This window comes from Hydra vulgaris, chromosome 10 (genome assembly GCF_038396675.1).
Source record: "Hydra vulgaris chromosome 10, alternate assembly HydraT2T_AEP".
NCBI lineage: Eukaryota > Metazoa > Cnidaria > Hydrozoa > Anthoathecata > Hydridae > Hydra > Hydra vulgaris.
This window is the reverse complement of record NC_088929.1, coordinates 32160427-32175784: the sequence shown is the minus strand read 5'-3', so window position 1 is coordinate 32175784 and position 15358 is coordinate 32160427. Positions and strand designations below refer to the sequence as shown.

The following is a 15358-nucleotide window of genomic DNA, read 5'->3' as shown; positions in this document are numbered from 1 at the left end:
TGTTCATATTAAAGAGAAAGATTTAAAAAAATGCTTTGGCTAAATTTTATTGATTAAAACAAAAGAATAAATGGCATACCAAGAAAAACTAACTTTTTTTTAGTCGAAGCTCGCTTTCTCCGTTTTTGTTGTAGGTCAAATAGTCTTCATGCTGCAATCTACAGACTTTATAATTTATTCAAGCATGTTTTATTTCTAAGAGTTGAAGTACATGACATCATTGATTTTTATGTTTCTTTTAAAAATTGATGGCTAACAAAAAAATTAATGACGTCAGTTACTAAAACTCATAGGATAAAATGTGGCATATATATTACGAAGACTATTTGGCCAACAATGAAACAAAAAAAGCAAGCTTCGACTAAAACAAAAAAAGTTAGTTTTTCTTGGTATGTTATTCTTGGTATGTTATTCTTTTAGTTTAATCAAAAAAAATTTAGCTCAAACATTTTTCTTTTTATCATTCTTTTTAATTTGAACACAACATGTTGGGATCCCTTTGAATATAATAATACCAGTAAAAATAGCATTGGAATTTTTTTTTAATGAAGGAAGAAGTTATTTATGAAAATATTTTATATACTATGGTGACAATAATATTATTTTAGTTAATTGATTTTGTAATAGACAATAAAGTTTCTATAATCAAGTTGATAAGCTGGTATGATAGATTATATTAATTTAGATGTGGGTGCCACCGACTCCTCCAGAGGATAATCATATTGAGGAGGTTTCAGATCCATGCTTAAATTTCTTATATGAAGCTGAAACAATACCTGAAAACTATTTACCTCCAACTCATTTTTTAAAGTAATTTTTTTTAAATAAAATATACTGATTTGTGCTTATAAATAATGCAAAAAAATAAAACAACCTTTAGTTATGTAAATTATGACAGTTATGTAATTATGTTGTTTTCATATATTTTATGTTGCTTTTAAATTCAGTTTGATAAAATTATAAATGATTTTGCAGTAGTATAAAACACAATTTTTATACAACTTATAAAGTAACTTTAACTTTTTTTTATTTAGAAAAAATGGGGTAGATATTTATGCTGTAAAACGAAACACTTCTCGAACACATTATTTAGGTTGTTTTAAAAAAAAAAGGTATGTTTAATGTTTAAAAAATAAAGGTATGTTTAATGTTAAAAAAAAAGGTATGCCTAATGTTTTTAAAAAAAAGGTATGTTTAATGTGGAAAGTTTTTAAAAGTTTTTGCTGTTAAAAAAAAACCTTGAACACATTACTTGGGTTGTTTTTTTTATTTACAAAAAAGGTATTTTTAATATTGAATGTTTTTTTAAGATGCATATAATTATAGTTATATGTAAGTTTAATCATTGTAATATGTAAGATATTTTGTAAGATGATGGAGTAATTATAACGTAAGATGGTTTGTTTTGTGTTATAGGTGGTTTATCTTTTTCTTTTTTTTTTAGTGTTAAAGATAGTTCATGGTTTATCTTATGTTAAACAATAGTTTTGTCATGTTTTTTTAAGAAATCGAATATCAAAGCCAAGATCGATATTTGATAAGAAAGCATTAGAGCTACTAAGCAGTAAAAGTAAATTTAAGAAATCTCAGAAATTAAAACAAAAAGCCATGGCATCAGCACAATCATCATCAGTAGCACGTCCAGATTATTCTCAAGTAAATTATTTTCATCATCTTTATATGATTTATTTTCATCTTTCTTTATATGATTTATTTTCATCATTTTTTATATCATTTATAATCATCATTTTTTATATAATTTATTTTCATCATTTTTTATATCATTTATTTTCATTATTTTTTATCATTTATTTTCATCATTTTTTATATTTAATTTGTGTACATAGTGGATTCTTGAATTTTAGATGTACCATAATATTTTTCGTTTTGTATCACTTTTTACATCATAATCTATATTGTGAAATCTAGAGTTTTAGAAAGTTTACATATATTGTGAAATCATAATCTAATATTGTATATACATCATAATCTATATTGTGAAATCTAGAGTTTTAGAAAGTTTACATATATTGTGAAATCATAATCTAATATTGTATATACATCATAATCTATATTGTGAAATCTAGAGTTTTAGAAAGTAGTGTTTCTAGTAGTTTTTTAAACTGATAACTTAAAAACGTTTTTTATTATTGTTTGTAAACCTAAATGAGTGCAGTAAGTTTTAAAATAACAAAACTTAGAAAAATAAGAATTATAATAAAAAGCAATTATTTAAACAAATCATCAAAGCATTAAATGGATCCCCTAGTGCAGAGATAGGTTGTGCTCCTATCATAAATCTTATTTTATGATTAAACATTATAACTTACCAAAACAAATTATTTATCAAGATATTAACAAAAAACTTTTATCTTTTTTAATGCCATATTGTTTCATGCGAAGCAAACTGATTTTTTATTTTATTATTTTTTAAGTCTGGTCTGCACTTTAGCAACTTATCTTTGACTAATAAAAATAGAGTTATCAAAGTTAAATTAAAAGTTTGGAATTTCCATTTATTTATTTTTTTAAGTCATTCTTTTGACATCAATAAAGTCTTTTTTTAGAAAATCTTTATTATAACTTGCTAAAAAGAATTATTATAAAAAATAAAACATAAGTGAAAAGTAAAATTGAATTTGAACATAGTATTATTTATATAATTTTTTTAAGCTATAAAAAGTTTCAAGATCATATTAAGTAGTTAATTGGAAAAATTAATTTGAAAATTGTTAATAAAAATATTTTAAAATAATTTACTAATTTAAGACACCTAACACTAATGTAGAGGAAAATTAAGGTTGTGTGTGTTAGTTAAATTGTTTAAAAAGTTTTCTATGGTTAAATTGCGTATTTTTATAACAATAATAAAAAAAAACTATGCAGAACTGCAATGTTAATTTTACTCTTAGAAATGAAATCTTGATAAAACAATTTATTTTGATATAAAAACTCCTATGTTTAGGGGTAGCTCAAGTGACTTCAAAGTTATGAAAATTCATTGATTAAGGAATATAATTGTCCTAATGTAATTTAAATAGGGTGGAGCTTATAAAATACAAAAACATAACATTTTTTGTGTTAAACGAGACCTAATTTATTTTTGAATTCATTAATAATAAATCCATTGTTTAGTTTCTTGTTTAGAATTCTAATTGTATTAAATTGTGGGTTAAATCCCACTATATTCTTTAATGAATGCCACTTCATATTCAACATGGTCATTGACAACTTTAGAAAACTTAACTGTTTCTGCAGCCTGTTTATATTCATCTTTATCCTCCCACAAATTCAGATCTGCTTCCATTTCAATCCATTTGTAAGCTCGGACTGAAATGGCATGCAATTGCACTTTGACGATGCATATATGTATATATTTTTGACAATTTGACCACAGCTGTTTAAATGTTTTGTCAATTTAAAGATATCTGAAATGCGCTAGAAACACTAAGCTAAACTAGGAAAAAATAAATAAAAAATAGATAAGAATTTCTCAAGAAAAAAATATAAAGAACTATAATAAACCTCAAAAAAATCAAACTTGAAATGAAAGTTTTTTTTTAATTATGTTTGAAATAAATAATTTAAAGTTACAAAAAACACTTTTACATAAGATAACCTAATGATTGTTTAATAAATTAATAAATTTTATTTAAATTATCAAAGATAGCAAAATGGTATCTAGTTCTAGGTTATTTATGAATATTGTTTGGATCTTGGCCAATTGATTGTTTGGGTTTAAATTTTGGTGATTAAGTTAACACAGGCAGTAAATCTACTTCTTTCATAAGTGCTTTGACCGTGCAATCTGTGTGGGCAAGTGCTATATCTTGTTAAAACTGCCACCATTTGTTTTGACCGATCAGCATGTCTAGAGTTGCATGTCTAAGTAATAAACAAAAATTTAAATTATAAACAACAAATTTATTTATTATTTTTATTAACAGTGTGACCGCAGACTACTTTATTACTACTAGTGGTCATTAAAATTTATTTATTGAATATTAAATCTAATAACTAAATAAAATGATTATTTAGATTAGAAATTATCTTAACACTTACAACACCTTGCAATTTTTATATTTTAAAATATAATATTTTATTTATAATTTAGTAATAATCATTTTTATGCAACCTTGAATAGGAAACTGTCAAACTAACAAATAAGTTAATGAAATGGTAGGAAATATAAATTAATAAAATAAAAAAGTCAAACAGAATTAATGTATTAGTTATTATTTTTAAATAATGTTAAGTGTGTTTTTTTTTACAGGGTTTTTCAAGTATATTTTTTTACATTCTTTTGAGAAAACCAAGTTAATGAAAAAACATAACATAAAGAGAATTTGTTACTGACATTAGTTAATTGTAGAGAAATAGCTCTCTCTAACAAATATAATTACTTTTGTGTGCTACAAAAAAACCTAAATATTTTACAGTATATATTTTTTTAAATAATTTTATTTTAAAGGATAGTTTAACCATAGTCAAAATGTGACAAAATTTCATATTCATTTTATTGTTCCATTCCGACTTTATAACTTAATTAACCCAATTTATGCAAGTTTTAAGTTAATATTTTTGTATCTGTAAATATACTTTTTAATGGTATTTTTTTTTTTAGCGTGGACCTGATTGGTTAATTAATGAAGATTGGACATTACTACAGGCAGAATTGTTATTTAGTTTTTTAAAAGTTTGACAATGTTTAATCAAGTTTTTATTTGCCTTAATTTATAGATTCCTTTTTTTTTTTAGACAGTTAATATATTGTCAGAGCTTCCTGTTGGAATAACAAATGAGATTATACAGAGTCGATCTGTAAACTGGGAATTGGCTGCAGATTTGGTGAATTGTACAAATAATTTATATCGCTCCTCCAGACAGGTTTATAAATTTTTATCTAAATCAAAATTAATTTCTGATTTTTTTCATTGACAAATTTAGAGATTTTTATTATGATTTTTATTTATTGAGAATATAAAACTTATAAAAACATAGTTGAAATTAAAAATTTAAACCTTTGAATTAAATTGGTAACATAAAATTTGGTTTATAAAATGTGTTCCTTTAACTTAAAATCTATTTCTATGACCACTTCCTTCCACTTTCCAAATTGGAATGTGGCAACAATATACTATGGAGATTTTTAGTCTCCTGTTGACTCACTTTTTTGAAAGATATTCATTTCAGTCAGCAATGTTCAAAGAAATAGCAGGTTTATACACAGCTGGGTAAAATTTTATGTTAGGCTTGATGATTGAAGAAAACAAGTTTCTTTTTGAATTTTTCTTCCTTTTTTTATTTCAACTTTTAAAAAAAAATTTTCTATTTAGTTTTGTCAATAACAAATCAAAGTCAAAGTTAGCATCTTCCATATCAATTGACCCAGACAATGTAACCATACATCTCAGATTTTACTGATTTTTATACAGTTGCAAGTACTTAGTATAGACTACTTAGCCTCTAGCTCCAAGAAGATCCTGAAATATGACCATTTTACTTTTAGCAGAGATTGGCAGGTCCCTCCTGTCCCTCAGAATTTTGACGTTTATTTAGAGGTTTCAAGTCACATAACTAAAAATATTTGATCTTTTTACTTAAAAATTTGTATCTAACTTTTTTCAGGGGTGAAAAATCCAATAAAATGATTATCAAGTACCTGTAATTACCAATTTAAATAAATTAAGGCACTTTTTATATACCTGTTTTTAATGCTCGAGAAACCCATGTAGCCTTAAAAAATTTTTACACATTCTATATTCATTTGCATTTCAGAAAATGTGAGGATTTTTATATGCAAGTATATTGATTTCCATACATATGTTACGAGGCGCGGTCCCCGCTTGTTTGTAGCAGAATATTGTGATTGATTTTTCACTTCCTTCCAGACTAGTTAGAGCTCTAAAATTTTCAGCATTTGTGTTGTTCCAATGAACGTGTATATTAAAAATTTTTCAGGCCCCAAGACACCTGAAGGGGGCTAAGGCATGTACCCTACTGTTTTGTAGCAGAATCTTGTGATGAATTTTTACTACCTTCCAGACTAACTGGAGCTCTGAAACTTTCAGCATTTGAGTAGTTTTTTTCATTTTTAACAAAGTAAAGATAACTTTGAAAACATTGTCGATATCTTCAATTTCAAATATTAATCGAATGTCAAATTGATTTTTTCTATTTCATATTTGATTTATATTTGTTCCATTTTTTTAAATTATTTACAAAATAAAATACAAAAAAATAATGTGTCAAGATTGTGTTAAGATTTGCTTTGCATCAATGGTCAAAGTATACATATGTCCAGTTGTTATTACAGGTGCATTAATGATACAAATTATGTTGGTAATTGAAACCCAACCTTCATCTATTCTAGATAGCAAGAAAAGGAATGTGGGAGTATTTAAACATTACCATAACATCTTTCTCAATATTGTCAATTTCATTTATCATACCAATCTAATGAAATTTATCATATTTACACAGAATAAATATTACAAGCATAATTTCAATGTATTGGTGTTGATTTGCTGATGAGGTTGAGCTCTTTTAATAACAGAAAATGAAAAAATTTGTGTTGTTATTTTCTCCACTTGTTTGTTTAAAACTAATAGTATCTATATATTCTGGGTTAAATTGATGATCACTCCTAGTTCCAGGAATTATTCTTCTTTCCAAAAAACCTGTTTTCAAAGTGTTGTGCAATTCTGTCAGTATTTCTTTTTCAATCTTGAAATAATAATTTCTTTTATAATGCTTGTACAGTAGTCAAACATTTTATTACAGTTCAATATCTGGTCATTTGTGGGGCCTTTGCAGACTTGCATTTGCAGTTAATTGTTTTACAGTGCCACCAATACCATCACATGGTGTCTTACCATGACTCATAGCTAAAAATGTCCACTCTGCATCAATGTAAAAATCATCTTTATGGAGATTTTGCAAAGATTTTTATAGTTTTTATAATGTGCAGCATTACATCATTACAGCATTACATCATTACAGCACAACCATCTGAAAAAGAATAATTGAAATGGGATTGTATTATTTTAAATAATTAATTATTTTTGTCTGAACTTCATACACAAAACCAGAGTCGTGCTCATTATTTTCTAACATAAGACAAAATGATTTTTCTTTAATCTGGTCATTTTTGTTTAATAAATATAGGGCAACTGTGTGTAATGTGCATTGACTTTGGCACCAATAGTAACTTTGGACCTTGAATCACAAATGTGTAGTTTTCTGCAAAGTCATTTAAAACAATACTGCAGTCTTTTGCCGATTTTTCCTTTTGTTGCCTTAGGTATCTTGCTTTACTTGACATGACAATGTAGAAATGAGCTGTTAACTTGTTTATTGCCTCTGATAACATCAATTTGTATTCAGTTATTTTTCTGCCACTGATTAAATGGTGCCTTCTCATCATTGTCAATTAGTTGTGCATCCAAAAACTTGTTTAAAGAAATTATACCTGAACAGTTTGGACATCGATGAACCATGCACTCGTTACTTGTCACATCGCAAACAACTTTTGCTATCAGATCTTTGCAAGTGCATTTTAATTGAGTTCGCTCCTCACCACATCCCTGGTAGTACTGGGCTTAAATTGTTTCTTTGCGCAGCAACCTTATTCGTAGGGACTCTTGTTTCAAAATTATTGAGTTGAGAGAGGGCTGTAACCTCAACTAAAGTAGCCTCCTCGACTGTAGTAAACTTCTTGGCCTTGGGAAGGTGAGCTATCATTAAAGAAAAAAACTGCTAAAAGTAAAATGGTTATATTTCAGGATCTTCTTGGAACTAGATGCTAACATTTTACAGAAGTTCTTATTTTACTAAGTAATATCAACTGTATAAAAATTAGCCAAATCTGAGATATATGGTGACATTTTAAAAATTTTCTCTGTCAATTGACATAAATTACTCATCTACTAAGAATGCCTTCTTTATCATGCTCGCAATTTTTTTACTTCTGATTCCATTATTGATCTCTATAAATCTCTTATTCATTGTTGTATGGAGTTTTGTCATATTTAAGCTAGTTTTTTTTATGAGACTCCTTCTTTTAGACAAGGTCCGAAATCTCAGTGTAAATGTTATAGGACCTGCTCTAGCTGCTGATTTATATATATATATATATATATATATATATATATATATATATATATATATATATATATATATATCAACATACATGCACAGATACACACATGTAATAAAGAGTACTGAAAAAGTTTAATAAAAATATTTGTAGTAAGCTGTTTTTTATTTTTAGTGCCGAGATCGTTATCAGAATGTAATTGTTCCAAGAGAAGAAGGAAAAGTAAATGGAATTTTTATTTTCTAATTACTTTTTTAAATGAACATTAAAATTCTATAACTTATTAATAGTTGATTCTAATTAACTAATAATAAATTACTAGCAGTAAGCAACCCGTAATATGGGTTATTAGTAATTAAATCATTAATAACAATAAAAACACATTAATAACACATTAATAACTTGATATACTATCTAAAAAATAAAATTAAATACAAATTTATCAATAAATAATATTTTTAAGTCTGATTCCCTAACAACAATGCCATTGCTTATAGTTAAAGACATAAAAAGACTGCATTAACATCAGTTAAGTTCTTTTTAAAATCTGTCTCAACACAGCAGGTACCAGAAAAGTCAAGTGAAGCCTGTCAATACCTAAAAAAAGAAATTAAAAAAAATTAACAAGTTTCAATTACAAAAGTATTATTTGCATTTTATTGTTAGCAGAATTAGGATAATTAGTATATCAGCCTAGTTCTATCAACACAAAAGACAGTAACAATAGCGCATAGCATAAAGTATTATTAGGCACACATTAACATGTGTTACCAGAATCATTAAAAAAGAAAAGATTATAATAAGGCTAAACAACACAACACAATAACATTGGCAAATAACACCACAACATAATAATTATAACACCACAACTTAATAATAATAATAATAATAATAATAATAATAATAATAATAGCATTAATAATTTTATTAACTAAAAAGATTTTATTTACTACAATATTTAAACAATTAAGGGACAAATATAGTTAAACAAGTAAGCAAAATAATCAAGTGATGACAAAGGCAACTAAAAAAAAAAAGGAACAACATAATAATGTTTGAAATTATGACACCGAATTCTGGCAAGTAAGATTTCTGCTTGTCTAGCAGCATTTCTTACATTTCAACTGCGATTAATTTCATCATGCGTATGTATATAAACTTACGTGTCAACAAATTACAGTCAGTTTTCCATGTTAAATACATAAAATATATATCTAATATAAAATAAATCCAATATAAAATAAAACATAATATTAAACTTACTCAAATCAGTAACAGTTCTGCTGTCTAAATATCTTTGTTAATATTAACCCTTCTATTTAAAAAAAATATATAACAATTGATTTGAAGGGACTAAAAAGCACTTCAGCTCTTTCCAATTGCACTAAAAATAAAACAAAACTTGCTTAGCTAAGTTGCCTAGTTCTTAAGAATCTGAAAACAAATAAGTAAAAACCAAGAACAAACAAACATTTATTTATTAAAACTACTCTATTTAAACAAATTAAATTGAACAAAGAACATCATCAATTCTCCTTGAAAGCTAAGAAAAACTTTTCTTCAAATTTCAAATTCGCTTGCAGACCTTGCTTGTAAAACCACTTAAAAAAGGAAAGCATTTAGAAAAGCCTAGAAACTACTTAAAAATAACATATGCAACATTGAACTGAAAATGTTGACTGGACTAATTATTAGTTAATATTTTTAAAAAATCCATAAAAATTTACAATGATTGGTTCTTCTATACCACATAAATGCATCATATGATAAATCTAAAATTAAAAAATGTAGCAAATAAGTAAATACAAAGAAAAGCATATATGAATTGAAAATCAATGTACCTGATAGAGATACGCTGTTGTGATGCCAGAGTAGTATTTGTTAAATATTATTATTATAAACAAAATGTATATATGGCGAAATGATATCTTGAATGACTTTTAGTGAATGATTAAAAGCAGTGAGTTCCAATAATGAAACTAACTATTAATCATTTTTAACAATAAACACCAACATAAAGTTAAGCCAAAGGTAACAACATTAGTAACAACATTACGCCAAATATTATAAAAAAACACTGTTATGTGTTTCCAGAATAGTTATAATAAATGCTAGACAACACCTAGACCTAAAGCAGTAACATACCTTGACTGGTAATATTGACAAATCTTGCTCTACATGCTTGCCAAGTCACACCGCTTTGAAAACATGGAAAGAACAATATAAACATATATACTAACTATAAAATAAAATATTTTTTAACTTTATATAACATATAAAAACACCTCATTTAACAATCATATACATATTAGATAAAATACATTTCATACTATTATAAAAACACATTTATAAAACAATTGTATAACACACATTACCACATACACATATTTATCGAAAACTTTTTAACTTTGAACATAATATAAACATATATGCAAACCATAAACGTATAACTATAAATGTATAACTTGAATTGTGCAAACAAAAAATTTAAAAACGAGATCACAAAATTTAAAAAGATTCACATATATTCATACATAAAGATACATATTTTGTGATAAAATATCAAATTATGATCACATTTAATTTAAATAAAATACTTATAGAATACAGAACAAAAAAAGCAAATAAATGAACTGCAATTCATAACAAAATTTAACCTTTACAAGCAACAAAATGTCTGTGTTGGCTCAAAACTTTTATTTTTCTAAAATTTTTTAAAAAGAAAAAAAATAGGTAATAGCATTACAGAAATGTCAATAAAATAATGATCAACACAATAAAATATACTAGGTATGAAATTAATTTCAATGTGTATTGAATTGTATTAATTTAGTACTTCTTAAAACTTTTTTTTCTTTAATATATAAATTTAAAAGTAGTAATAAACAATTTTATGATAAAGTAATAGAATAGCTCTTTTAGAGCAAAAAAGTGCATAAAAAATTGTTAGGCCTCATCCATAGCCCGACTTACTTTCCATACCCCTATTTACTTTCCATACCTCTACTTACTTTCCATACCCCTACTAACTTTCTAAAAAGTTAAAAATAAGCTCAATAAAAACAGAGTAGCCAATACAAACAAAATATAAACAATTTTTTAAAAGAGTGATCTTTTCTACTTTTTATCTAATAAAAATGTAATATATAATTTGCTAAACTATTTTCTATACTTACTTTTTTTATAATATGATCTTAATATTGCTATTATAATTTATCTAACATTTCTAAACTAATAAGTAAATTCCAAAAAGTATAAAGTTTTATGTGCTTAGAAGCTCTTTCTCAAATGACTGCGTGCATTATGAGAATGCGCTTTTCATGTTCAGAAAAGCCTAGTAACTAATTAAAACTACTTTAAAAAGTGAAATGGCCCTACTATTATTAAATTAGCATATTTTATATTTTTACATATATGTAAAAATATGCTATTTTTACGTATATGTAAAAATATACCTAGATTTAGATAATAGTATTTTAAGTTTGATTTACTACTTTTTCTAACCTAATATTTAAATTTTTATGTTATTATTATTTAATACTAATTTAAGTATTAAATGTTATCTGTATTAAATGTCCAATAGATCAATACATCTTTTGCCTAAAAAATCTAGACCATGACCTATTTCAACTCAGATCATCTTATTATTCATTATTAATCATTCTTTGATCTGGCCTAATATTTTACTGCATAGAATTTATATAATATATTTTAAAATTGTCTTTAATTTTGAATTTAAAAATATGATTTTTTGTATTTTTTAATAAAATTAAAATGGCTGTTTGACAATTTAAATCGTTATTATTTGAAAGATTAAGAAGAAAAAAAACAAGACAAAAATAGTGTTGCTTTTTTTTTTTTTTTTTTTTTTTTTGGTGTCAAAGGAAAAAAGAAAAAAAAACACAACTTATTTTGAAAATTTTTTGAGAAAAGTGAAATTTCCTTGCATTACCTTGAACAGAAAAGCTTAGACATCAGAACTTGTTTAAGTGAAGAAACTAAATCTTTATCACGCAAGTATAATATATATAATGAAATGCTTAAAAAGTTTAATTATAATAAAGAAATATAAAAATTTAAAGGATTAGTTAAATGCTAAAAATATTTTTTTTTTTTTTTTTTTTTGTGTGATTTAAATAATTTTTTTGTTTGTTTTATAGCTTATGATTACAAATGAAACAAATGAACAAAAGCAGAAGAAAAATAAAAAATTGTCACCACCTGTGCCATTATCTAAAGCAAGTTTCTATTTGTTATTTTAAGAATAGGTTTTTTATATTTTTTTAATTTCATTTTTTGTTTTCTGGTTTAGGTTCCACCCACTCCTCAACCTCAGCCAAAAACTTATCCGCAGTTCACAAGTGACAATGGAAAAAGTGTGTTTGGTATGCATTACAATAGATTTGATCAGATTAAAAAAGCAACATTGAAACGGAAACCAGTCATTAAACAATCGTGAGTGTATTAGAATTTAAAACATATATACTTACTACAGTGGATTTTAAAACTATATACCCTTACTTTAGTGGATTTAGGTTCTCTTACTGTGTTCCATATATATATATATATATATATATATATATATATATATATATATATATATATATATATATATATATATATATATATATATATATATATATAATGAGTTATAATCATAGTTATGTTTGTGCAAGTTGACATTTTTTAAGCATTGACTTAGAACACGCACTATTCAAAGTTTTATTTCTAATGGAGTGTCATCTGTTGAAAAACCGTTAAATCCAAAAGATCTTGCTAGTATGAGAGCTGAACGTATTGCTAAAGAAAAAGCAAGAGTTCTTGCAGTATGATTTTTTTTAATAAATTTAATAATAAAGTGAAATTTTTCTTTTTACTAGTTCAAGATCTTTTAAATATATAAAATTTTGTTTATATTACAGGCACAGCAGGTACAGCTGAGTCAAACTTCTATGGCAAGTATACCATCATCTATTGCATTAACTACTAGAACTACTCAAACCTCAGTTTCAACAGTTAGTATTATTTGTATATTTTAATTTTGTTGTGTTTGTTACTTTTATTTTAGAAGGACAGTACTTAGGACTCTTCCTTGGATAGTACTCTTCCTAGAGGTAGTATGACAATTTAAATTCTCTGTCTTTATCTGTAAATAGGTTTACACTAGAAATTGTACCCAGTTTTAAAAATTGTGTTATCAATTCAGTTACATCATATTTAGATTTAAAAATGGCATTATAGAAATTTGTTTAATACATAGGTGCCTAACTTATTATATGTTTATATGCGTATATTTATATGTGTAATTATATATATATTTAAATCTATGTATATATATATATATATAGAGCAATAAATGTGTGTTTAGATAAGCCCTGTGATGTTACACTGAAATAGTTTGCTGCCAGGGGCTTCGAAAAAAATGCTTCAGTACATAAATTAACTATCTTTTAGCCTGCTGCAGCAAAGCAGTGTCACTACATTGACTGAGGGTTTGGCATTAGGCAGCAATCTTTTTTTTTTTTTCATTATTCTTTGTTTTATTTTTTTTTTCTTCCTGTAAAAGCTGTATACTATAAAGATAGGCAAAATTAGTAAGCATATGCTTATCTAACCATGCATTTATATCTATATACATTATTATTATTGTTGTTATTATTATAAGTTTCCCCCATAATTTAATAAAATTTAATTCAAATATTATATGTTATTTATATGTCCAACAAAATTTTTTGAAAAAATCATTAGTTCATATCAGTTCTATAAATAGTGTAGAGTGGGAAACTTTTGATTGGTATTTTTGTGTTTTTTTGTTGGTATTTTATGTGTTTTATGATATTGGGAAATTGTTTTCCAAAAATCAAATGTTTATTCATGTTTCTGTTATCTTGTGTTTCAAATAATTGGTTTTCACTTTGGAATTAAAATGAAAGCAACCAATTTTAATATGTTCCTGGAGTTTCAGCATTACTCAGATGAGATCTTAAAATGTATTTTTTTCAAAATGTCTTTGTGCCACATAATATTTGTAGTAATGTCTAAAATCTCATAAAACTTTCATATCATCATGCCATACTGTGGATAAAATAGGGTAGAGTGTGTCAATAATTCTTCAATAAAAAAATAGTTTATGTCTAGAAATGTAGATTTACTTTTTATAATGGCATCCAATATTGTGGAATAATAAAAATAAAATCATCCTTTTTGGATGATTTCAAGAAAGCCTACTACTCCACCTTTAAATCCACTGTTTACTGCAGTGGTATCACAAATGATCACTCTGACAGGGAAGAACCCAAACCTGTTTTAGTGCCGCTGGAGCAGTATGGGCTTCTAAAAATTAAAAATCTTTTTATTTTTATTTTGCTTTTAGTAGAAAAAAAAATTTCAGTTTTAAATGCAATAGTATATAAATAATTTTCAGTTTATTTTAGCTACTTCATGTTTTCTTCAGGAAAATAAAATGATTTAAAAAGCAATTGCTTTTTTCACATAAATTATGTGACGTCTTTCAGTTACTGAATGTTTTAAAAAAATGAATGTCTTTACAAAACTTAATTTTTAAAACTTGTTATGAAATTTTATAACAATGGAATATACGAAAAGTTTACTTTTTCGAAAGATAGAACAATTTTAAAATATCCATTCATAGTAAAATTAACTTTAGTTTGTTGGCAATTAAGAGTGAACTGCTTTTGATATTAAATGAATAAAAGTAAAAAATTTCAGTCTTAATAACTATCGCGCAAATTTAAATTTTGAACGAATGAACTTTTGATCTTTAGCTTTCTATCTTAGTTTACATGAAGAAAATGAATAAACAAAACATAAATTTTTTCAGTAGTTTTGTTTCATTTCCTTATTTTTTTTGACTAATAATAAAAATAACGATTATAATAATTTAATAAAAGTTTTAATAAGATCTTAATGTCTTTAATGTTTAAAAAAATTCATAGTTAAATGTAGCTTATTTATTAAACATAATTTTTTTAAATTATGAATTAGTGAATAAAAAAATAAAACATATTTTTAAAATAAAAAATAAAAATTTTTTAATCAAAAAACTATATCATTTTTTAAATTATGTTTACCGTAATTATCTCTTCTTTAATTATCTTTTATTTAAAATGTGCCTTAAAATCACTTTTAAAATTATTAACCTTTAGTAAAAGTTAAATGAACAGATTTGCAAATATTTAAATCAAAATTTTAAAATTAAAATAATAGTTTTTTTTAAAATAAGTTGTTTTTTATTCAAAT

General features: G+C 25.0%; 1 protein-coding gene across 8 annotated transcripts in view; it reads left to right on the top strand.

Annotated features, from left to right (window-relative positions):
* LOC100205469 (helicase domino) overlaps window positions 1–15358 on the top strand; it is a 63704-nt gene that overhangs the window by 38729 nt on the left and 9617 nt on the right. For all 8 annotated transcript variants that reach the window (XM_065807812.1, XM_065807816.1, XM_065807811.1 and 5 more), the window contains exons 27-36: window positions 686–810; window positions 1035–1112; window positions 1506–1656; window positions 4625–4669; window positions 4759–4887; window positions 8273–8320; window positions 12259–12336; window positions 12411–12553; window positions 12801–12924; window positions 13021–13113. In XM_065807812.1, the coding sequence (XP_065663884.1) occupies window positions 686–810; window positions 1035–1112; window positions 1506–1656; window positions 4625–4669; window positions 4759–4887; window positions 8273–8320; window positions 12259–12336; window positions 12411–12553; window positions 12801–12924; window positions 13021–13113 (1014 nt within the window). The remainder of the gene's footprint in view (window positions 1–685; window positions 811–1034; window positions 1113–1505; window positions 1657–4624; window positions 4670–4758; window positions 4888–8272; window positions 8321–12258; window positions 12337–12410; window positions 12554–12800; window positions 12925–13020; window positions 13114–15358) is intronic.